Below are 26,343 nucleotides of genomic sequence, written 5' to 3' on the forward strand. Positions count from 1 at the left end.
TCTTCTGCCAAGCTCCCGTATGAAGGGGTAGGAAAGAATATCAATGTAGAAGCTGATATATCATCTCCACTGGCAAAAGGAAGGTGGTTTGATTCAGAGCATTAGTGATTAATCATAGATTTAATCATGATTAATGAATAATGGGTTATTTAATCATTATTTATTATTCATAATCATACAAAAATACGATTTAATCATTCATCACTAATCGTTAATCATAGAATTTTACATTTAATCATTAATCACTAATCATATTCATAATTGCTTTGAGTTTATTCATTAATCATCAATTTTAATCATTGCGTACATCGCTTTTATTCATTAATCTTCAATCATAATCATATAATTTTTATACCTTTTAATAGCCCAATTTGAAAGAAAGGTTACTTGCCCTTTGATCACTATGCAAATCATTCAATTTGATTATTCATAATCATCAATCATTAATCATATCGATCGTTAATCATTAATCATACACATATTGTGTCAACATTTAATCACGATCGGTAATCGTTAATCATACTCCAAATGTTTTAATCATTAATCATAATCGTTAATCATTGTCAAAAATTAATTTATTCGTTAATCATAATCATTAATCATCTTTCCGGAGACAAGCCAGCCTCGAGCTGAAAGTCTCCTTAATAAAGACAAAAAAAAATCATTAATCATTGTCAAAAACGAATAAATCATTATTCATAATCATTAATCATAGAGTTGAATGATTTAATCATAACAAATTTAATCATTCATTGGAAGCTTTATTCATTAACGCTCTGTAATGATTTGCTCATATGCCATCGCGTGCGGAAGGATTTTCTATCGACGAGTACTGTCTCCAAATTTCTAATATGACATCAGCATTTAGTCGAATAGGATTTTTATTGCACAGTTCTGTTTTCTCATTGCGTCCGTCTCGTCGCAACCAACTTAGCTGCTTCGGAAGATGATATTAGCATTTCCATATCATTGTAAATCGTTTAACTTCACGTAGAAGTAACACACACAAAATCATTAATTTAGTGTACTACCCTTGGTGGGGGCATCCATCAATTCAGCTGTTATTGGTCGACGGTACAGCAGCAGTGCCTTTCTCTGCTTTGTTCTCTCCGAGGCAGCGCGAGGAGGGGTTTTCGTAAAAAAGGGTACAAAAACAGTGATGTTTCATGCTAATTTTACTTATATCTGAAAATTCTACCCATTTTGAGCTGCACCTTTTCAAAAAGGTTATGCAGAAGGGCGTATGCTTTGACATGAGGCATTGATTAGTTTAGAGCTTGGTCGCTAGGTGGCGGTATATTTGAATTCATTATTTTAGACTACTCAAGTAATTCCGATATATGAAATTTTCCTCATTGTAAATATTCTTATCGCACAAATTTGAAATTTGTAAATATGACGTCTTTAATAAAGTTCGTCTGGTGGGAATGGACTGTCATGTAACGGAATAAATAATTAGGAAATTTACAAATAGGCGGCACTGGTGTACTAGCAATATTTTTGCATATTTGAAATATTGCTTTAGCTTGAGATCCCCCATACCTACACCCAAGTTGTTTTCGGCAACGTGGTTCAGGATATCCAGGACTACAAAGCGGTGCTCGATATAATGAGCACTTCTTCCAAGATGCGGTGCTAGTGAGCTGTTATATTTGAGTATATTGTTCCATGTGAGATCTGATGTATTTTGGTTTGTAGCATTTTTGGCAAACATGAATGTTGTTATAGAGTTCATCAAAAGTTTTCTTTGTATTCAACCTGCTCCAGCGATATTGCAAATAATAGAATGTGTTCACAGAATATGTTTTAGGTCATCCAATAACACCCTGGAATTCATGCCTTTGGGTTCACATGCGCAACCAAAGATCAGCCAATTTGCCGCCTAGGTATTTGTAAAATTCCCAATTATTACTTCCATCACAACACAGCCCATTCTCACTAGGCGACTTTTGATCAAGACGCCATTTAAACAAATTTTAAATTTGTGCGATAAGAATATTTACACTTAGGAGAATGCTATATATCGGAATATCTTGAGTAGTCTAAAATAATGAGTTCAAATATACCACCACCTGCCCAAACAGCACAAGACATCTTTCAAATATGTGTTTGTTCCTAATAAATTGCATTGAAGACACTGGCAATACATCGAGCCACATTAAAGCCACTTCCCAGTTTCAGAAAAACACAATGTTTCATTTCCGTTTCAGTGGCGTCGCAATATTCTACCCATCTGACTTCTTGGGTGGTTTAAAATTCAATGTGTTTCATATCAGAAACAAAACAGATAAGTTGCAGAATTAATAACACTTCGGTTCATTGCTGTTACGACAATGTTTCTGATATGTTGCAAAACACTTTGAGCTCAGCTGAGCAGTATTTTAGTTTTGACAGTCCGGCATGTTCCGTATAAGGTACAATGAAGTTACAAATGACTTTGTTGTTTATGTAGTGCACATGTCAGGGTTGTAAATTTTCGGCAGCACTGGATGAAGGTGATGTTTTTTTATATCATGTTTTTATTTTCTTCCTGCTTTGAAATCAGCCTCACATTCCCAGAGAGGCAGAAAAGTAAACAACAGAACTCACATCAACCACTGCGCCGCGAAGATGAAATTTACCACAGCAAAATGTACACATTCACCCAGCAAATTGAAAAAATCACCACGCGTTTAAATGGGCCACCACAGTCATACGGTGAGGCGCGAACTGAGCAGCCTGTCAGAGCGACTTGTGAGTAGCTGAATGTGAAATTGAATGGTCGGTGTTGGAAATGATTTTTCGAGCTGCACCCAGTCGCACTCATCGCGGCGGCGATGAAGGCGACTGCAGATTTTACTGAGATCCATGTTTTTCACTGCATTGACTGTGAAATATTTCTACCCTGGCACTTGTAGCAGAATCTCTAAATAGAATTGTTGGTGTGATGGTTATAGTAGAAGGTTGCAAATCTCAAGGTCCATGGTTCGATTCCCGGTTGGTTTTGTGTTTTTATTTTCATTGTAGCCACAAGATGTTGCAAATAGGCTCCACCTCTTGCGCTGGTGTGTGTTGCTTGGGTGGCGGCCAAGTTCTAAACTTATCAACGCCTCGTGCCAAAACACACGCCTTCCAGCATAAACTTTTTAAAAAAGGTGCAGTTCAATACGGATATAAGTAAAATAATCATGAAAAATCACTGTTTTTGTACCCTTGCTCACTAAAACCCCTCCCCGCAATCTTTGGTTACGACCTGAAAGATGATTAAATTATCTTTCTAAACAGCCCCAAAAATCCAAAATCGGCCAAACTATAAAAAAGTTATAGCAATTTTAATTTGGGGTCAATTTGACCCCAGAGCACAGACAACGTAAGTTTTTTGAACACAGACAGAACATAAAAGAGATTTTCACCCCGAAGCTAGCTAATCTCTTCACTACTTACTTCTCATTACTCACTAAAAAACTAAATATATTTTTGTTTCAACTATTCCGCCAAATGACTCGTTCGGCCAAAAGGCATTCGACCAAACGGATTGAGGCTCGACATCGTGTATATCGTGCATGTGAACTGATTCTGACAACATCCAGTTAGTGAGGAGAAAATGCATTAGAAAATAACTTCGGCGTCGAGTAAGAGAGGTAACAACTTACGTAGGGATTGCAGTATGCTAGATTTAAGGGACTTTGAATGCCATCGAGTAAGGGAAAATATCGTGTTATAGATCGTCGAGTTAGGGCGAGATTTATAAACCACCTTGAAGGTTTTCAAAATCTTTATTAACTAGATTTACAGCAACAGTTTTTTAATTAATGAAATTGTGGTATTTTTTATATCGATTTTTTATATATTTATATTTTTATATTTTTAATTTCGTATAATTTTAAATTTGTTAATTTATTTTTTTGACGCTTTTTTTTAATAATTATGAACACCTAAATTTTAAATTTTAAATCTCTAAATAAAAAAAATATTTTTATTTTTTTTAAATTCAATATTACTTAATAATAATTAATATTATTTATTTATTCAGACTAAGGCCGAAGCCTTAGCCGCCAACCACGCAATATACGGAGGGTCCGCAAGTCATCTTCCACCTGATCGATCCACCTTGCCCGCTGCGCACCTCGCCTTCTTGTGCCCGTCGGATCGTTGTCGAGAATTATTTTAACCGGGTTACTGTCCGCCATTCTGGCTACGTGCCCGACCCACCGCAGTCGTCCGATTTTCGTGGTGTGAACGATAGATGGTTCTCCCAACAACTCATGCGACTCGTGGTTCATTCGCCTCCTCCACGTACCGTCCGCCATCTGCACCCCACCATAGATGGTACGCAGCACTTTATTTTAGAAAACTCCAAGTGCGCGTTGGTCCTCCACGAGCATCGTCCAGGTCTCGTGTCCGTAGAGGACCACCGTTCTAATGAGCGTTTTGTAGATTGTCAGTTTGATGCGGCGGCGAACTCTATTCGATCTGAGCGTCTTGCGGAGTCCAAAGTACGTACGATTTCCAGCCACTATGCGTTTCCAAATTTCTCTGCTGGTGTCATTTTCGGCAGTCACCAGTGAGCCCAAGTACACAAATAATTATTCTTCTACCACCTCGATTTCGTCACCACCGATGCAAACTCGCGGTGGGTGGCTCACATTGCCTTCTCTTGAACTTGAACCTCTTCCTATCATGTACTTCGTTTTCGACGTGTTGATGACTAGTCCGATCCGCTTAACTTCCCTTTTCAGTCTGATGTAGGCTTCCTCCATCTTCTCATAGTTACGTGCCATAATATCTATGTCGTCGGCGAAGCCAAATAGCTGGACGAACTTATTGAAAATTGTACCACACGTGTTAATCCCTGCTCTTCGTATTACCCCTTCCAAAGCGATGATGAATAGCAGACACGAAAGACCATCACCTTGCCGTAACCCTCTGCGGGTTTCGAAGAGACTCGAGAATGCCCCTGAAACTCGAACTACGCACATCACCCGATCCATCGTCGCTTTGATCAACCGTGTCAGTTTATCCGGAAATCCGTGTTCGTGTATTAGCTGCCATAGCTGGTCCCGATCGATTGTATCATATGCGGCTTTGAAGTCGATGAATAGATGATGTGTGGGCACGTTGTTTTCGCGGCATTTCTGCAGTACTTGGCGAATGGCGAACACCTGGTCCGTGGTGGAGCGTTCGCCCATAAAACCCGCCTGGTACTGCCCCACGAACTCCCTTGCAGTTGGTGCTAGTCGACGGCATAAAATTTGGGAGAGTACCTTGTAGGCGGCGTTCAGCAATGTGATTGCGCGGTAGTTGCTACAATCCAGCTTATCGCCCTTTTTGTAGATGGGAAACACAACGCTTTCCATCCACTCCTGCGGCAAAACTTCCTCCTCCCAAATCTTGGTAATGACCCAGTGCAGCGCTCTAGCCAGTGCCTCACCACCGTGTTTAAATAGCTCTCCTGGTAGTTGGTCAACCCCAGGGGCTTTGTTGTTCTTCAGCCGGCCAATCTCCTCCTGGATTTCCTGGAGATCTGGGGCCGGTAAAATTATGTCCCATACGCGTTCTTTCAGGTCCATCACCATACCGCCATCTTCGTCTGCCACATCGCCATTCAGGTGCTCTTCGTAGTGCTGCCGCCACCTTTGGATCACCTCACGCTCGTTCGTAAGAAGGGCCCTGTTAAACCTCTATAAAAAGCTGCATGAATCCGCAAGTAGACTCCGCCAAAGCGACCGTGTGCCGCTCAAAGCGCACAAGCCCAAGTCCAGGTGTTAGGTGGGACGCTAAACAGCCTTGACACGGCCCTCCGACTAGACAGGAGATTTGCGCAGGCCCAATAAGCCGCCTTTAAAAACAACTATTACGAACGACATAGAAGATAATACGACTCGATACAATCGGCAAAGACCTAGGCGACGAATAAAGGATCACGATTGGAAGCTTGGAACATGGAACTGCAAGTCGCTAGGCTTCGCAGGTTGCGACAGGATAATCTACGATGAATTACATCCCCGCAACTTCGATGTCATAGCGCTGCAGGAAATCTGCTGGACAGGACAGAAAGTGTGGAAAAGCGGGCATCGAGCGGCTACCTTCTTCCAAAGCTATGGCACCACCAACGAGCTGAGAACCGGCTTCCTAGTGCTGGATGCGCCAACGCGTGATTGGGTGGCAGGATGTGCAAGCTGAGGATTAAAGGCCGTTTCTTCAACTATAGCATCATCAACGTGCACTGCCCACACGAAGGGAGATCCGACGACGGGAAGAAGCGTTCTATGCGCAGCTGGAGCAGACATACGATTTATGCCCAGTGCGGGACGTCAAAATCGTCATCGGTGACATGAACGCTCAGGTAGGAAGGGAGGAAATGTATAGACCGGTCATCGGACCGGATAGTCTGCATACCGTATCGAACGACAACGGCCAACGATGCATACTCTTTGCAGCCTCCCGCGGAATGGTAGTTCAAAGCACTTTCTTCCCCCACAAGAATATCCACAAGGCCACATGGAAATCACCTAATCAAGTAACGGAAAACCAAATCGACCACGTTCTAATCGACGGTAAATTCTTCTCCGACATCACGAACGTACGCACTTCCCGCAGTGCGAATATTGAATCCGACCACTACCTCGTTGCAGTATGCCTGCGCTCAAAACTCTCGACGGTGATCAACACGCGTCGGAGTCGTCCGCCGCGGCTAAACATTGGGCGGCTACAAGACGGTAGGCTAGCCCAAGACTACGCACAGCAGCTGGAAGTGGCACTCCCAACGGAAGAGCAGCTAGGCGCAGCATCTCTTGAAGATGGCTGGAGAGATATTCGATCCGCCATTGGAAGCACCGCAACCGCTGCACTAGGCACGGTGGGTCCGGATCAGAGAAACGACTGGTATGACGGCGAATGTGAGCAGTTAGTTGAGGAGAAGAATGCAGCATGGGCGAGATTGCTGCAACACCGCACGAGGGCGAAGGAGGCACGATACAAACGGACGCGGAACAGACAAAACTCGATTTTCCGGAGGAAGAAGCGCCAGCAGGAAGATCGAGACCGTGAAGAGACGGAGTAACTATACTGCGCTAATAACGCACGGAAGTTCTATGCGAAGTTGAACCATTCACGTAAGGGCCACGTGCCACAGCCCGATATGTGTAAGGACATAAACGGGAACCTTCTTACAAACGAGCGTGAGGTGATCCAATGATCCAATGATGGCGGCAGCACTACGAAGAGCACCTGAATGTCGATATGGCAGACAACGGTGGCGGCATGGTAATGAACCTAGGAGCACGCGCGCAGGACATGCGACTTCCGGCTCCGAATCTCCAGGAAATCCAGGAGGAGATCGGCCGGCTGAAAACAACAAAGCCCCTGGAGTTGACCAACTACCAGGAGAGCTGTTTAAACACGGTGGTGAGGCACTGGCTAGAGCGCTGCACTGGGTGATTACCAAGGTTTGGGAGGATGAGGTTCTGCCGCAGGAGTGGATGGAAGGTGTCGTGTGTCCCATCTACGAAAAGGGCGATAAGCTGGATTGTAGCAACTACCGCGCAATCACATTGCTGAACGCCGCCTACAAGGTACTCTCCCAAATTTTATGCCGTCGACTAGTACCAATTGCAAGGGAGTTCGTGGGGCAGTACCAGGCGGGTTTTATGCGAACGCTCCACCACGGACCAGGTGTTCGCCATTCGCCAAGTACTGCAGAAATGCCGCGAATACAACGTGCCCACACATCATCTATTCATCGACTTCAAAGCCGCATATGATACAATCTATCGGGACCAGCTATGGCAGCTAATGCACGAACACGGTTTTCCGGATAAACTGACACGGTTGATCAAAGCGACGATGGATCGGGTGATGTGCGTAGTTCGAGTTTCAGGGGCATTCTCGAGTCCCTTCGAAACCCGCAGAGGGTTACGGCAAGGTGATGGTCTTTCGTGTCTGCTATTCAACATCGCTTTGGAAGGGGTAATACGAAGAGCAGGGATTAACACGAGTGGTACAATTTTCAATAAGTCCGTCCAGCTATTTGGTTTCGCCGACGACATAGATATTATGGCACGTAACTTTGAGAAGATGGAGGAAGCCTACATCAGACTAAAGAGGGAAGCTAAGCGGATCGGACTAGTCATCAACACGTCGAAGACGAAGTACATGATAGGAAGAGGTTCAAGAGAAGACAATGTGAGCCACCCACCGCGAGTTTGCATCGGTGGTGACGAAATCGAGGTGGTAGAAGAATTTGTGTACTTGGGCTCACTGGTGACTGCCGAAAATGACACCAGCAGAGAAATTCGGAGACGCATAGTGGCTGGAAATCGTACATACTTTACACGACGCTCCGATCGAATAGAGTTCGCCGCCGTACCAAACTGACCATCTACAAAACGCTCATTTGACTGGTAGTCCTCTACGGACACGAGACCTGGACAATGCTCGTGGAGGACCAACGCGCACTTGGAGTTTTCGAAAGGAAAGTGCTGCGTACCATCTATGGTGGGGTGCAGATGGCGGACGGTACGTGGAGGAGGCGAATGAACCACGAGTTGCATCAGCTGTTGGGAGAACCATCCATCGTTCACACCGCGAAAATCGGACGACTGCGGTGGGCCGGACACGTAGCCAGAATGTCGGACAGTAACCCGGTGAAAATGGTTCTCGACAACGATCCGACAGGCACAAGAAGGCGAGGTGCGCAGCGGGCAAGGTGGATCGATCAGGTGGAAGATGACTTGTGGACACTCCGTAGACTGCGTGGTTGGCGACGTGTAGCCATGGACCGAGCCGAATGGAGAAGACTCTTATATACCGCACAGGCCACTCCGGCCTTAGTCTGAATAAATAAATAATCCTTTTACATTGTAAAATTTTTGAATTCATGAATTTTCAAGACTATACATTTTTTCAATTTGTGACTTTATAAATTCTTAAATATTTAAAATCTTAAAAACTTTTGATTTTTTGAACACAATTTTTTTCTCTCAAATTTAAACTCTAAAATATTTATATTTCTTGAATTAAACATTTATAAGCTTTTTAAATTTCAAATATTAGATTTTTTTTTAAATTAACAAAAATCAAAATTTTAAAGTATAGAAAACTAGATATTAATCAACTATTATTAACTAGATGGTGAATATTAAGAGCTAATAAAATAGAAATCTATATTTAAGAATTCGGAGAGCGGAAAATCTTAAAAAATTAAATCTAGAGAGCTTGAGCTTAATTGACTGATCGTAGTTGCTACTCCATTACGACCAGATCCGCTGTTCTTGCACAGGGAACCGACAGATGTTTGCTTGGGACTAGCACACATCTTCAATGCACAATGTAGGGAAGGGGGAGGAAATTATAATGCAATCACTCGCCCACTGCAAGCCGAATATACCTCTGCACTTGCCACGAGTTCATGCGGAATTTGATGGAATTTTTGGGTTAGGTTCGAGAGGCAGTGGTCCGTCTTGGTTAACGAGCTGCCAATGTGATAGATAGGAGAAAGCAACTAATGGAATTTCTAATTGGATGTAGGAAACGAGCTTTATAATTCATTTCCAATTCTAGCAGATTACTGCTAGAATATTCAAGTTGAAGGTATTAGGAATAGAAATGGAAACGGTATGGAGTCCATTTCCAGTTCTAGCAATTGCTAGAACATGAGATATATAGAGAAAGATACAAAGTAGGAGAATGGAACGGACCTGGGATTTAACCCCCGACCTCCTGCGTTTGATGCAGAAGCAGTCCTTAAAAAAATTAAATCTAGAGATTTAAAAAACTCACTCCCTAATCTTAATTATGTAAGCCGACAAATATGTGTATAATGGTTCTCCTTAAAAACTGAAATTCAACGGCTTGATAATCACCAGTTAAAGTAGCTTCCCAACAATCAAAAGCGGCACCATAATACGTATCTTATAAGGCCCACAAAGCGAAGCGACTGACCCATGCGTGCATTTTTTGACAGATTACTTTTTAGAACATTCAAATATCCCCCTAAAAGTTGCACTTACTCTATTAGATTATATAATCGTTAGGATGGTTTACAATCAAAGAGCAGATTTTTTTTTGCAGAAAGAGTAGAACATCACAAACTATAATAATCAAATTTTTAGACATGCACATTGCACAGAATCAGAATCACACGACAAACCTACTTGATAGTTTATTTCTCCGACAAATTATCAGTGCAGCAAACCGAAGCTCAACCAAATTTGCAACGACATTCGATTTTCCGCTTCCCGAAAATTCCCAATTCCATGCAAAACTAATCAATAAACTCCAACCTCACAACACAACCCACCTACCCTCTCGCCTGTTCCTTAAGCTTTAGAGCATCCACTTCAAAAGCAATAAATATGCGTGTAGTTTTCCTCAATTTCCTTCCAAATACTCTTTCCGTGTGCATCCCCTTTTCGGCATCCCATCTATGTAGTACCGGACCGGGAGCCCCGTAGCATATAATCCTGCCGATGCGGTGCGCGGTGATGCTGGCTGCTCCAAACGCATCTCCACCGGGCACCACAGATTCCGGATACTTACGCTGCACTACTGCGGTGCATCTCTATAGGCAAAAGCTCCGTTTGTTGGCACCGCGCACCACCCGCCTTTCCATTCGGGGTCCGTGTCGTATCCCCAAACAAACAACAATAACAACGGTGGTGCCGGTCGGTGGTAGGGTGGCAAACGAATGGAATCAAAAGTGAGAATGCATTATCCATGCGTCGTCGTTTTCGACAGCCAACCGCCCAGCATCAGTACCAGTGCGCCTTCGCTGAACGTTGCTGCTGGTGCTGTGGACACTGGTTCGAAACATTTGTTGGCGTTCTTTTTTAAAACTGGCATAGTTTCAATAAAATTGAGTTCAAAATACATCGTTGGTCACCGAGACGTCTCGTTACGAAGTTAAACTTACGATCAGCCCCAAATATTAAATAAACTATACAGAAGAAATTATCGAAATTTCGCTTAAGAAAATCATTTGAAAGCTTTCGCTGGTTATTTACAACGCAACAATTGTGTAACTATTATAAGTATTTAACGTGCTTCAAAATCAAGTCAAATTTTGACTATAATGCACGAACATAACATCACTCGTTGACCAGTGTTATATATTTACGAGAACTTTTCCTACTCTCCCACTCAAGTTCAAGCTCTTCTTCCTCACGTAAGCAGTGGAAAGTTTGCAAACGAGATACCTCCGCTGAATCGTTTTGACTTTTCGGAGCAGAAAATGGTGGAAAAAGTCAACACTATCATCCTCCGAAGCAAATATACGCAACCACATTAGTATTTTAGTTACCCAAACATATCACGGTGCTACATTATTTCGAGGGTGTAACGATCTTGCTGACAAGCGAATTTGATAAATTTTCGGTTCCTTTAGGGCACACAAAGAAATATTCTGCTGGAGCGGAAAGATGCTTTCCCACTTTTATAGTTTTCTCACGGCACTGCATTGGTAGCCAAGTGAAAAAGAAGAAAAATTGCTGAAAGAACCCGAGCTTTACATAAACCGGATGCTCTCCATCCTCCGGTCCCATTTTAGTACTTTTCGTATTTTCCCGATCGAAATGATGTAACAACATCCAAATTCGACTACCGTGAATACACTTCAAATGCGATTATTGATTCGTTTATGACGTTACTCGATAATTCCTGTTCGTACTTATTACTACATTACTTATTACATTTCGCGTTGCGAAACGAGTTTCTTCTTAGTCACACCCATCTACTCGAGCATTGGACCACCCGACACCACCCACTCGCCCACACCAGCAATGGCATCACCTCTCGGAAAATTGCGTTTTATGGTACATAAATATTTGTACACACGTAGGCACATCCTCGACAAAGCAGTGTGGAGCAGGAAAAAAAAGAGAAGAACCTAAAGGGGATACCCACCACACCGATGTGACAGAAATATGGAGAATCAACCTTTCCTTCCGCAATCAAGCTGCCGTTGCCTTCCTCGAATTTGACCAGGCATTGTGGAGCTGACGACGACGACGACGACGAAGGGATCCACAGCTTGCGGAGAAGACTGTACATAAAATAAATTCCGCGCCCCACTCCTTTGATTTGACCAACTTTTCTATCCCCATTTTTCTATATGTTGCGGTATATAATGAGTCCTTTCTCTGAAAAAAAGAACATTTCAAATTGTGTTTCGTATCATAGAGTTAATTGCTTCACTGAATATTGATCCTAAATGGATACATCCGCAAGAAGCTTTAAGATTAATCAACATTTTAGAAGGGTGCGAATATTAGTTCTTACCATATTATTGGAAGTACTGAAAATAGTCACTGAAAATCACTCCTCACTTCTAAACAGCTTGACTATCGCGACTTCTGAAAAAACCTTTCCTAGCTTTAGTTTAATAAACAGCCTTTGGAAAGCTTGTTCAAGCACTTCATACATTTTTCGGAAGAAATTATTCAAGAATATTCTGGAGGCAACTACTCAAGAACAAGGATATGAGGTTTTTGGTAAAAAGCTATTTTCCAGCCTCTGGAGAAAGCTTTCCCAGCTCCTGGAGGAAGCTTTCCCAGCTTCTGGAGGAAGCTTTTCCAGCTTCTGGAGGAAGCTTTTCCAGCTTCTGGAGGAAGCTTTTCCAGCTTCTGACGAAAGCTTTCCCATCTTCTGGAGAAACCTTTCCCAGCTTCTGGAGGAAGCTTTCCCAGCTTCTGGAGGAAGCTTTCCCAGCTTCTGGAGGAAGCTTTCCCAGCTTCTGGAGGAAGCTTTCCCAGCTTCTGGAGGAAGCTTTCCCAGCTTCTGGAGGAAGCTTTCCCAGCTTCTGGAGGAAGCTTTCTCAGCTTCTGGAGGAAGCTTTCCAACTTCTAGAGGAAGATTTTCCATTTCCTGCAGGAAGCTTTTCCAGCTCTTAAAGGAAGCGTTTCTAGCTTCTGGAGGAAGTTATTCCAGTTTCAGCATGAAGCTGTTTCATGTTCTGAAGCACATTTTTCCAGCTTCAGAAGAGCGCTTTACCAGCGTCTGGAAGGAAACTTTTCAAACCTTTACAACTTTCCAGCTTCTAGGAGAAGCTTTCCAGCTTCTAGGAGAAGCTTTCCAGCTTCTAGGAGAAGCTTTCCAGCTTCTAGGAGAAGCTTTCCAGCTTCTAGGAGAAGCTTTCCAGCTTCTAGGAGAAGCTTCCAGGAGAAGCTTCAGCTTCTAGAGAAGCTTTCCCAGCTTCTAGGAGAAGCTTTCAGCTTCTAGGAGAAGCTTACCAGCTTCTGCGAGAGGAGAAGCTTACCAGCTTCTAGGAGGAGCTTCCAGTTTCTAGGAGAAGCTTCCAGCTTCTAGGAGAAGCTTCCAGCTTCTAGGAGAAGCTTCAGGAAGCTTTCCAGCTTCTAGGAGAAGCTCCAGCTTCTAGGAGAAGCTTCCAGTTCTAGAGAAGCTTCCAGTTTTCAGCTTCCAGCTTCTAGGAGAAGCTTCCAGCTTCAGGAGAAGCTCCAGCTTCTAGGAGAAGCTTCCAGCTTCTAGAGAAGCTTCCAGCTTCTAGGAGAAGCCCAGCTTCTAGGAGAAGCTTCCAGCTTCTAGGAGAAGCTTCAGTTTGGAGAAGCTCCAGCTTCTGGAGAAGCTTCCAGCTCTAGGAGAAGCTTCCAGCTTCCAGGAGAAGCTTCCAGCTTCTAGAGAAGCCCAGCTGGAGAAGCTTCCAGCTCCAGGAGAAGCTTCCAGCTTCTAGGAGAAGCCCAGCTTCTAGGAGAAGCTTCCAGCTTCTAGGAGAAGCTTCCAGCTCTAGGAGAAGCCCAGCTTCTAGGAGAAGCTTTCCAGTTTCCAGGAGAAGCTTCCAGCTTCAGGAGAAGCTTCCAGCTTCTAGGAGAAGCTTCCAGCTTCCAGGAGAAGCCCAGCTTCTAGGAGAAGCCAGTTGGGAGAAGCTTCCAGCTTCTAGGAGAAGCTTTCAGCTTCTAGGAAAAGATTTTCAGCTTCTAGGAGAGGAGAAGCTTTCCAGCTTCTAGGAGAAGCTTCAGCTTCTAGGAGAAGCTTTCCAGCTTCTAGGAGAAGCTTCCAGCTCCAGGAGAAGCTTTCCCAGCTTCTAGGAGAAGCTTTCCCAGCTTCTAGGAGAAGCTTTCCCAGCTTCTAGGAGAAGCTTCCAGCTTCTAGGAGAAGCTTCCAGCTTCTAGGAGAAGCTTCCAGCTTCTAGGAGAAGCACCAGCTTCTAGGGAGAAGCTTTCCGAGCTTCTAGGAGAAGCTTTCCGAGCTTCTAGGAGAAGCTTTCCGAGCTTCTAGGAGAAGCTTTCCGAGCTTCTAGGAGAAGCTTTCCGAGCTTCTAGGAGAAGCTTTCCGAGCTTCTAGGAGAAGCTTTCCGAGCTTCTAGGAGAAGCTTTCCCAGCTTCTAGGAGAAGCTTTCCCAGCTTCTAGGAGAAGCTTTCCCAGCTTCTAGGAGAAGCTTTCCCAGCTTCTAGGAGAAGCTTTCCCAGCTTCTAGGAGAAGCTTTCCCAGCTTCTAGGAGAAGCTTTCCCAGCTTCTAGGAGAAGCTTTCCAGCTTCTAGGAGAAGCTTTCCAGCTTCTAGGAGAAGCTTTCCAGCTTCTAGGAGAAGCTTTCCAGCTTCTAGGAGAAGCTTTCCAGCTTCTAGGAGAAGCTTTCCAGCTTCTAGGAGAAGCTTTCCAGCTTCTAGGAGAAGCTTTCCAGCTTCTAGGAGAAGCTTTCTCAGTTGTTGAGGAAGCTTAACCTGCTCCTATGAGAAGATTTTCCAGCTTCTGGAGGAAGTTTTTCCTGCCTCTGGAGGACGCTTTTCCAGCTTCTGGAGGAAGCTTTCCTAGCTTCTGGAGAAAGGTTTTCCAACTTCTGATGAAAGCTTCTTCAGCTTCAGGAGGAAGCTTTTTCAGCTTCTGGAAGAAGCTCCTCTAGCTTCTTAGTTCTGGAAGGAATTATTCTTGCTTTTCGAAAGAAGTTTTCTGTTTTCGGGCTCAGGAAAAAGCTGCACCAGTTTCTCAAGGAATTTAACTTCTAAAACTAAAAGGTTTTCAATTTTTTAAAGAAACTTTTTCAGCTTCAGGCAAAAGCCCGTTTCAAGCTATTTTATTCTCTATGTAATTTTTGTTAATTTAATTGATTGATCATTTTACAGCGACCAATCAAATCCAGGCATGTTATTCTAAACAGCTGAAGGACACACCAGAAAAGAAGGACACCCGTTTAGGTCCGATATCGATTTTATGATTATTCATTTGGTGAGCCGTCTACAAGCTGGGAGATGCTGCTGCACATATATTTAGTTGCCGGTTGCTACATATGCCGTTGACATTGTTGGTCTCAGTTGTACCACCATCAGCACCACAGCCGTTCCGTTTTCTGCAGTTTAGTTGGCTGCCATTGTTCGCCTCGGTTTCCCTCCCCGCACACGCCGGCAATTCATACGACCAACTAACAAAACAGACGACGCTGCCAGAGTAGGTAAAGGGATTTTTTTCCCTTTCGCGATGGTGCCATCACCGATGGACGGGTGTGTCCTTTTGCTTCCAATTCCAGGATACGTGGGAGCTTGGAGAGCTGTGTCGTCGTCGTCGTAAATTGGATAGCACAGTACAGTACCAGCGCAGTTCGCAACATCCGATCCGAACTCTGAAGCGAATTTCGATCATCGTGCTGCGAATGCACTTGGTATTGTCATAATGCACGTTGCTGTGATGCATTTTCGTAGGGTTAACGGTCATGTTTGATCCTCACATGAAGTGGAACTAAAATAGGACAAAGCACGGAGCGCAACCCTAGCTGCTGAGGACCACCCACCACTGTAAGCATCGGACCTTGTTGGCTTGTTTGCGAACCAACCTGTTTCCCGAGCTCCAAACTGCACCACCAGATGCCGAAAGTCCCTCTGCCAGCCGTGCGCGCACCTTATCATTTATATACCACGAAGCAGTATCAGAACTGTTGTTCCAGAACTTTCGAAACGGGTGATGATGGTCATGATGTTGTTGATGATGATGATGATGATGACAATGCAATGGTTATGATCCATCAGCGCAGAGCTGTGCGAAACAGAGAACATATTCCGAGAATGCGTTTGAAACCATCGTAAAATCGAATTGGACTATCCGTGGTATTAATTTCTTATATATTTAAGGTTATTGTTAACGAAAAGTCATCAAGAGACAAATTGCCATAATTACATCTACAATTAAGTTCTTTTTGATCTTCAATGGCTCTACAATCCAAATTGAACATGGCCTGCTTTCAACCAGCTTTTCTATTGGCATTTCCAAAGTAATTAATTAAAAGTTCCTTCATGCCTTTCATTTCATGAATACGTATTTAGTGTGGCAAGTACACTGTACTTAGGTAGTCAAGAATGTTGTTAATCGAAAAAATATTACAATTGCAACCTCATTGAGGATTAAACTCGGATCAGGTCGATTCGAATAAGACGCTGTTTTTTAACAACTTGTTATTAAACTGACTCAAAAATTAAAAAACGAGCAATGGGTAATGTTTTCATCAGAACCGCGAGTAGACGTATGACTTGTATAAACGTAACAAATTTACATTTAACTTCTAACTTTGGAGTTTGATTATAGTGTTGATATTGGAAATGACAACTTCCATGCTGTGTACAAGTATTAGCAATTTGTTTATTCAAAACTTCTGGAAATAAAACTAATAATTAAATACATAATTAGAATTGCTTTGATTCTAACTATTAAGCCCTTATTTACTCAAGCAAATGTAGGGCATTTATAGATTTCTTATTGATAATAGTATTTAAAGTTTAAAAATTTTGATTTATAAAATTTTTAGGCTTGGGCAAAATGTGCTGTTTTATTGGAACTGTCTCGTTTTCCAAACAAAGAAATGCAGCACCAATTTCGTTGCTTCTATTTGCTAACATGCGTGCTTACTGATGAAAAAATCACAACAATAAGAAACAAGTCAAGGAGCAGTAACCCTATTAAAATAGAGGAGGTATGTACTGCTAATACATCAACGAAAAATTATTTTATGTTTTGATTCGGAACTCCGAGTCTACGTCAAGTTTAATAATATAATTTCTCAGAAAATGAAAAACAAAGAATGAGATAGTTTATTTAAATATTCTTCTGGAAATTACTTTTTGCGAACTTTTTTAAAACATTTATATGTAATACAGCGAAATTTTCAAATCTAAAGTGAATATTAACACTATTGCTGATTGTGTATCTTTAATTGCTAATACCTTCTGCAAATAAATGAAAGTAATTATTTTAATTAAATTCTTATTTTCATCAGTGTAGTTGATTTTTTTGCTGGGGAATCAGAACTGTTATAGTATAACCATGTTTTAATGTACGTGTCGTTTAGTACTAAGCACAACTTAACATATGGTCAGTCATATGACATGACTCGTACCCATCCCGGGATCATGTGGATTATGGAACCAATCACCTGGATGAGCAGACCAAATCTCTCTAATTTTATTCTTCTTCATCCACCACCGCTGCCCTCGCTGCCTCAGCCATCATCGGCCTCTAGTCGTTAACTCCGAGCAATGCGATGGGCGATTGCATCCATCGCAACCGACACCAGAATGACAAAAAATGCGCCCACTTCTTTCATGCATATTCGCAGACCTACCGGCAGTTCTACCGCTAGTGACTGCATGCTGTCGTTGTGTAGGTAAAAAGCGAACGAACGAACGAAACGAAAAATGCGCGAGCAAAAAGCACGTCAGTACGCGCTGCTGTCACAAATTGTAATGACTCGCACACGGCAGGCACTGCTTCTTTTATACACAAAGAAAATCTTCCAGTAGACCCGAAGGCCCGTGACATATTGAATTCTGATGTCCGTGTTAGGAATGCACGGGATTGGTTACATATGAATTTTTTACTGGCTTTGACAAGAATTGAAATTTTTAATAGCTTATCGTTAATAATCTTAAGTTTCAATGAAATAGGCAAAATGGTGGAGAGTGTCCGAGTCGATTGATATATAAATCTTAAAAATCCATCGAAAGATAAAGGCACTAGTAGCGTTCAAAATCTTCCCTTCCAGCGTAACGCTCTCGATTTCCAAAAATCTAAATGACACCCAGTATAGTAAAGAAAGACGTAAGTCCTACGTCAAAAAATCAAATTCCTCGAGTATACTTGGCTTTGTTTGTTTTCATGATTTCTACTGCGAAGGTATTTAAATATCGAATATTAATGTGCTAAAAGCCGTTTTAACACTTACCCTTGCTCCCAGGAAACGAGCCTCGAGTAGCTCCTGCTTACGGGGGTCCAATGCCGCTTGGAAGTGCTCCATCTTAACTGATGCATCTGATGGGAGAAAAATAATAAGAACATTTCTAGTTAAGCCAGCTCTCAGTTTTGTGGTCTTCTTCGACTTGGCTGAAGTCAAGCATAATCCTCATACAGGGTGGCGACTCATTTTCAAAATAAAAATTCCCTGATTTTTCCAGGGTTTTCGTCAAATTTCCAGGATTATAAGGTTTAGAAGCTGTTTTCACGGTTTTAAGTTATACATGGTGCAGATGATTTATTCATCTTCGAAATAAGGTACAGGCATACCTCGATAGTACGTACCCTCGATAGTGCGTACCCTCGATAGTACGTACCCTCGATTGTACGTACATTTTACCTCGATAGTACGTACAAAAAAATTTTTTTTTTCATTCAATTTTCTGTACGATTTTAGTAAAAAATTGAATATGCTTAGATCATGGCACATGCGGGGGTCCTTCGTATGTTACGTAATAATTTCACAACTGATTTAAAAACTGAGGTTATAACGAATTTAGTAGCAGTACTTTGAAAAAAAAGCAACGTGTCATAAATGTTTGCCAGTCTTACGTAACACATATTATACTATCATTTTAAACAATTGAAGGAACATCTGAAACAGCTGAGCGATGCGGACCGCGTCCAAGCCCTCATAAAGCAGAATATCAGCAAGAGGAATTCTTTTGTCTTGAACGCGTTCGTACACGCACTGGCGTGAGTATGTCATCGGCATAAGAGTGTTATCAGCAATAATTGAAATTTTATGGGTATGATTTTCTTAGAAAGCAGATCAGCTATCCACTTAATTGAACAATTATTATGTTTATGAATTATTTTATCTATCAAGGAAATTAGTTCCAGTTCTAGAACTCTTCCCCAAGCATTAGTTCATCTAATAGACCAGAAAATATTTCCCCGAGGAGTAAATTAATTCCATCATGGGAATGGTGATTCATAAAATTAAATTTTCGGCAAGATATTTTACTGTTTAATTAAGTTTAGCAGCGTTACTAAAATTAGGAAAATTTTTGGTCGAAAATTTCTTCTGAGACGTCTTACTGGGATTTCCGGAAAAGTTTATCCTGGAACAGTAGTTTCTCCCAAGGGTTCTTCTTGGGATATTTTGATAGTTTGGTCGAAAATTCCATACATGATTTAACTCGATATTCTATCTAGACCTGTGCGCCGATTGAAATTTTATCGACGGTGAGGCGTGATAGATCATTTTCACCCAGTGGCAGTGGCGTGGTGGTGATTAGCGGCGGCGTGGGTCAGCGTGAATCAATTTATTGTATTACAAGTTTTCCGGAATTTATCTAGATGATCCTCCAGGAATTCCTCTGAAAGTTTCTCCGGGAATTTCTACGGGAGTTTTTCCAAATATTTCTCTGAAAGTTCCTCCAGGAATTCCTCTGGAAGTTCCTTCAGAAATTCATCCGGAAGTTCCTCTAGGAATTTCTCCGCGAATTTTTACGACATTCCTTCAAACATCCATCTTAAATTATAGCCAAATATTTATCCGTTAATCCTTCCAAATATACCCTCTAAATTCCATTATTTTCTCTGTAATTTCTTCAGCAATTCACTTAGAAATTCTTTTAGAAATTTCCACATCCCCTTTCCCAGAACTCCACCAGAAAATCATTCAGAAATTCCCATGTAAACTCCTCCGGGCATTCTCTCTGGAGTTACTCCAGAAATTCCATCAAGATCTCTCCATTATTTACTTCGAGGTCTTTCCGGAAATTCTCATTGAATTTCTTCTGAAACTCACGTGGAAGCCCTTGATACTCACGCCCCGGGAATTCTTCCGGAAGTTCCTGCAAGAACTATCCCGGAAAATTGTTCCCGTTTTTTTTCCTTCGGGAATTCTCTCGGAAATTCCATGCAAAATTCGTCTGCAAATTCATCTGGCTACAAAAATTTAATTTCTTCAAAACCAGTGCTGGAAATACTCGCTCATGAGTAAGAAAAGAGTGTAATTTACCAGAAATGTCATACTCGCGTGAACCTACTGCCGCATTTTTTCTAGCGCTTGCTTTGTTCGCGTGTACGGGCAGAGCAAAGACAAAAAGCAGGGCAGTATTTTTTTCACGAGTAAAAATCACGATCGCGAGTATTTGAGGTTACTTCGAATGGATAAATTTCACTCAACATTAACACAAAAACAATAAACAAATGTGCTCTTGCTCGAACATCCGTGAGAATCATGATCCGGGGTTGGTTTATGACATTTTGCAAATTAACCCGAATGACCCGCGAAGGTCCACGAACATTTTTCGGGGTTCGCTTTAATTTTTTCTCTGCGAGTAGTAGGTAGGCAAGAAAAGGCAAAACAAGTGTTCGCGAGTATTTTGCATGCGTTGTTTTATGAACAAGGTTCACAGATTTCTACCACTGGTCAAAACTCCGGAAATTATTAAAGGGATTCTCCCGGAAGATCCTGCAACCATTCTCAAAATTTCTGCGGTACTTCGCTTAAAATTTCTATAAAAAATCATCCAAAATGCCCTTCAGTATTTTCCGAGATTTTTTTTTCCAGGAATTCGCAGCAATATCTTAAAACAATAACCCCGAAAATTCTTCGAGGAACTCTTCCACTTTTTATTCCGGAAATTCCTTCATGTATTCCCGGAAATTTGTTTTGGAATTCCCACAGAATTTTCTCAAATTATTCTGCAGAAAGTTCCTTCAAGCACTGCTCTGAGAAGTTCCTTTTCAGGAAGAATAGGAGTATCCGAAAGGATTTCCTGAAGAATTTCCTAAAGTAATTTTGAAAAAACATCCACGGTGGATTTCTTGGTTTGAGTTTGAGTTTGAGTTTCAAAAAATCTTGTTGAATTTACCTAAGGATTTCCTGGAGATATCCTCGGAAAAAAATCCTAGAAGAATATCTGAAACAAATCTTGGAGAAATTTGAAAATCAGAAGTTTTTTGAATGAATTTCCTAAGGAATTTTCAGAGGAAAGTCAAAACAAATTTCAAATAAAGTTTTGAAATAATTTCAAATTAAAATTTGAAAAAAATCTATAGAGGGTGTTCTTAAAGTAATTCCTTAGTTTCCTGTACAACAAACCCACATTTTCAGACAAAAAAGTATCTTTATGTTTGGCCAAGAATGTGTTGAATAGTGGCCATGTTGCCAAAAATTACCCCACGTTGCACTTCCTGGCCAGAGATCCACGCTAGCTGCAGTTTGTGAGTAGATCAACATCCAATGATTTAGATTTAAATACTTCATCGACAGACACCAGTCAAGTATATAAAAGTCGGCCATCCAAGCCTCCTATCAAAAAATCGTTTCTGCAGTTTACAGCCTTTTCGTTACATATTGTTGTACGAGAAAAGCATAATGGATTCTACAAACGAGAAAATTAAAATCGCTTTGGTAAGGCAGCGTCAATGGAGCCAATAGAATCGCAACGATAGTGACAGTTCAGGACAACCAACCAACCAAGCTTTTCATTTACATAAAATCTATAGGTGGAATCCATAAAATACGTCACGTAAAAATGTTGTGATCCACCCCCAATCGTCACTTTTTTTAGTAACATGTATAATTATGCATGATGTGTAACATATCATTGAAACGTCACGAATATCACGTAATTTATGGATGTTCCGAAGCATTAACATATAATATTTCATAAAAACATTAGCCTCACATTTACAAGGACGATAATTTTGCGCAATGCTACATGTAGGCACCATTTCAAGAAAAATCAGAGTCATGCTGGTCCGTTGTGTACTATATCAAATATAAATTTGCTTAGAATACAGAGCCTTCTATCGAAATTTTGGATTCCGAGCGGTTTTATAAACATTACACCACTCCCAAATAAAAACAAAGGCAAAAAAAAAAAATTTTTTTTTTCGGTATTTTTTCGCTTCGATAGTACGTACGCTTCGATAGTACGTACACTAAAATTACGGAGGTGTACGTACTATCGAGGTATGCCTGTATAAACAAGGGTGTAACTAAGTTTGGAAGCTAAATAGAAAATGTATTATTATAGAAGTGATTGCCATTATAACAACAGGTTTATCAGTAAAAACGTGTGTTCTCTAAAGACGACTTTCACACTTATTTTGAAACTATGCATATTTGATAACATTGAATGCTGAAATTCCTTCTTTGCTCACTTTATGCAGTTTCAAACAAACATTCAAATGTTAAGTAATTTACTGGGAAACTTATGAAAATTCTTTGAAATATTTTTCTAGAAATATTTTCGGATATTATCTGCAAAATAACAGGAATTCCTTGGTTCAGGAGCTCCTTCAGATACTTCGCTTAAAATTTCTTGAAAAAATCATCAAGGAGTTATCTCAGAATTTCATCCAGAAATTCCAACGGGAAATCCTTCAGACATGTTTTCGTAAATACCTTACGGAACTCTTCAGGAAGTTCATTCCAAAAATTTTTCTGGCGTTCTAGCTGGAATTCTTAAGGAATTCGTTTTAAAACTCCTCCGGAAATTCCTTTAGATATTATTCCAGAAATTTCTACGAAAATTGATTTAGACAAACCTTAGGTAATTCCTTAAAGAATTCTTCTAGCAATTTTTCAAGAAACTATTTTAGAAATTACTTTAAAAACGCTATATTGTTCAATTTTAGTTACCCCTTGAAGAAGGCCAAATATACAGGCCGAAAAGTTGGGCAAAACAAAACTAATGGTTTAGACTAAATCAGACTGAGAAAGCCAAACAATAATATAGCATAAAATTTTTCAATCGTAACTCTTTGGTATAACTCCATGGAAAAAAAACCCTTCGGAATTTTCTTAAGGAATTTCTTGTGAAATTCATTGAGAAACTTTTTCATGAGATCATCAGAAAATTATTTCTGTAATTCTGGCGAGAATTCCTCCAGGTGTTCCACGGTAAACTCGTACATTAATTTATTTTCGTTGGAAATTCCATTTCTTTGGAAAATTAGGAAAATCCATTCCCTCGAAAATCTGTCCATTAAATTATTCGAAATTTCCTCCGGAAATTCCTTCAAACGGACGAAATTCTGGAAACCTCCGAAGAAAAATCATAAACGAATTTCTTCTTCCAAAGCTCCTTTTGAAATTCCTTCGGAAATCTTTTTAGGAAATATTCTCTGATAATTCCAGGGTTTTTCAGTTTTTTCAAGTAGTCGAAACCCTGTTATATAAATTTATGAAAATAAGTTCATCTACCCCTGTATTAAATATACTAAAAATACGCTACTTTTAATTTTAGGTGATTTTTGGGAGAGGCTTTTGTGAGAGGCGTTCCCGACTATAGATAGAAATCACTCAAGATTCTATAAGAACTTTTCGACAAAGCTTTACTGGAAACTTCATCAGATCCCTTAACGGTAGAGTGGCGTTGTACTTAATTTTAAGAGTACAAAAACACCTAGATAAAGCCAAAGCAAAAAAAAATCAACTGTAGATAGTGTATTGGTTAATCATAGGGCTTCCCGGATAAAAATTTACAGTACCTTGTATGGTATAATCCATTGGAATACAATAGATTTGATGATAAACAGTACAATCTATTGTACGTTTATTGTAGATTTTTCACGGTTAGAAAAAACCTTTATTGTACTTACATAACAAACACAATAAATTTGACTGTTACCGATACATTTTATTATCTTTTTATTGTTTGCTTATGTTTTGAATTACGCATCCAAAAACTAAACAAGTTATAAAAGTATTCCATCTAGGAGATCAAAAAATCCTTCTTGTAGATAAAACTAATATAATTTTTGGATATTTTATTGAATTATTGTATTGATGGCATAACAATTGAAAACAATAAAATAACAATAGCTTTTATTATTAGATGAAAAATAAAAGTTACGCCAATTTTATTATATATTTTTTGATTAAAGGTTTTGGATTGTTCATGTTATGAACAATTCGTATTTTGAAAAAAAAAAGCGACAAGAACTTTCGCATTCATTTTACTCGAAGAAAGGGTGGTTTATTTTGAGCGTGTACAGTTTTGTTTATAGTTTGTGAAAAAAAACTGGCATGGTGTACTCAAAATAATTTTCACTTGAGAGTTACATGAAAACATATGCAGATATTTTCCATCTAGTTTCGTTTGTAGAAGTTAAATGATTTGTTAGTGATGGTACTCACTGCTCTCAATTCACTAAAAAAATGTAATTAATTCTAAGTGAATTGAAATTTCAACAAACACATAAATTTTAAGTGAATTGGCATTATAGTTTGCGAAATATCCGTGTTAGTGATAATAATTCCCGTCCACTAGAAGCAGACGGGACCAAAAATAGAGTAGTGAAATATTTATTTCATACTCAGACTTATTTTTGTAAATTGCTCTCATGATGTTTTTGCACAATTTTTCATTAGCGATTGATGCAAAGCATACACTTCTGCCTGAGTACCGCACTCACATATTTTTTATACATTCGTGATAAGTAGTATTCACTAGAAAAGAACATAGATATTGTTTTCTACGTTTTCATTTAAATTTCACTTAATTTCTTTTTGGTATGCATATGACATGTGAGTAAGTTTTATTAGACACAAGTAAGGTCATCATAAATGTCGATTTTTAAAGCCTACCTGATTTTTATAGTGGAAGTTAAGTGACAATTATTTTGAGTGTAGAAGACTTCAAAAAGCAGTCTAGAAGTGACCTTTTTATTGGTGGTAGGCAAGAGGCGGATCATTGGCAGCTTTACAGTGTAATAATGGTAAATATCTAGTGATATCATCATAATACCGGATGGTTTTGATGCGGGGGAATCTTTCAAGGATCTTCCGGGGGGTTCTCAATTTTCACCACCAAAACAGTTCGGAACATTTTTGTTAACATGTATCTTTGTTTTTCAGATCTTTGAAGCTAATGGTTTGACACTGATGGTTACCGCCTTCACCTAATCAATGCAGTTAGGCGGGTATCATTGTTCTATCTCACCAACGGGATACCATAAAAGCTAATACAGGTAACTTTTCTTTTCTTCTCGGCATACTTTTTCTAAGAAAACTGACATATTTCAATAATTTTCATTCTTCACAGATTCAACAGCAGAAGCTACGGCGTGTTGAGTAAGTATGGTGAACTGCGTCATCAGCGCCTTCGATTTCAGCGGTTATGCATCAATGTTAAGTGACAGCAATTCGTGGTGAGATTCGTGGCTCAATTAAATAAAAAACCCAGATTAATCCACCTAGCGGTGATAGCGCCTTTCTCGCGCAAAAAGGTAATAAATGTAGCCTTTATGCTTACACCTCGATGATGTACAAGAAAGGCAAAACAGTTACACCGTCTAATGTTATGATAGAAAATTCACACTAGTAGACGACAGATGGCGCTGCCAAAAGTTTCTCGAATTTCCTGTGTTCGAATTTTGACTTTCGGACAATTTCATAGTACTATGAAACTGAACGAAGAGCATACTTACGCCTAAATGCGTGCAACACGAGCATCTTTATAGTACGATGAAACTCTTAATGGGAGCAAGCCACGGATAAACTTCAAAAATATTCATAGATGCAAGGCATTTTTCATAACACATTATTGTTCTATGTGACTATGTCTCATCACTATTTTAATATTATCTTTTTTATGCGATTCGCAATTATTATGAAATTCAATAGTGATCAACAGCGTTTTAGTCTCTGTCGGATGCAACTTGTTGCAAGAAAATCGGTTAAGAGTTACTATGTGAAAAATTGGCTAATGTTTTTTATAGCATTTTGTGCACACACATACACACACACATACACACACATACACACACACGGACAGACAGACATTTGTTCAGCTCGTCGAGCTGAATCGATTGGTATATAATACTATGGGTCTCCGGAACTCTTATCAAAAGTTCGTTTTCGGAGTGAAATGATAGCCTTTCGGTACAACTTTGTTGTACGAGAAAAGCAAAAATAAATAAAATGTAATTTGCAATATATAAAAATCTCGGGTACTTATTAAAAAGGACGTATGTGATTTTGTAAACAAAGATTCAAACGTCACTTTGTCTAAACTGATAGCACTCCCACGCAAACCATCACCACAGGCAGGCAGGGGAAGCCTTCGGCTACCTGTTGGTGGGAGTGCCATCAGATTGAACAAATCGATGTTTGAATCTTTGTTTACGAAATCACATACGTCCTTTTGAATAAGTACCCGAGAAATATACAGG

The 26,343-nt window shown here is 40.3% G+C and overlaps 1 protein-coding gene and 1 long non-coding RNA gene across 4 annotated transcripts in view; one reads left to right on the forward strand and one right to left on the reverse strand.

Annotated features, from left to right (window-relative positions):
- Positions 1-26,343, reverse strand: part of LOC134206497 (serine/threonine-protein kinase tousled-like 2) — a 383,046-nt gene that overhangs the window by 341,679 nt on the left and 15,024 nt on the right. For all 3 annotated transcript variants that reach the window (XM_062682226.1, XM_062682225.1, XM_062682227.1), the window contains one exon: positions 18,134-18,219. In XM_062682226.1, the coding sequence (XP_062538210.1) occupies positions 18,134-18,205 (72 nt within the window). In that variant the 5' untranslated portion in view covers positions 18,206-18,219. The remainder of the gene's footprint in view (positions 1-18,133; positions 18,220-26,343) is intronic.
- LOC134212605 (uncharacterized) lies at positions 24,801-25,332 on the forward strand. Its single transcript, XR_009979309.1, has 3 exons — positions 24,801-24,888; positions 25,028-25,140; positions 25,215-25,332. It is a non-coding gene; the product is annotated as an uncharacterized LOC134212605 (long non-coding RNA).

The sequence above is a fragment of the Armigeres subalbatus genome, chromosome 1, assembly GCF_024139115.2.
Source record: "Armigeres subalbatus isolate Guangzhou_Male chromosome 1, GZ_Asu_2, whole genome shotgun sequence".
Lineage (NCBI taxonomy): Eukaryota > Metazoa > Arthropoda > Insecta > Diptera > Culicidae > Armigeres > Armigeres subalbatus.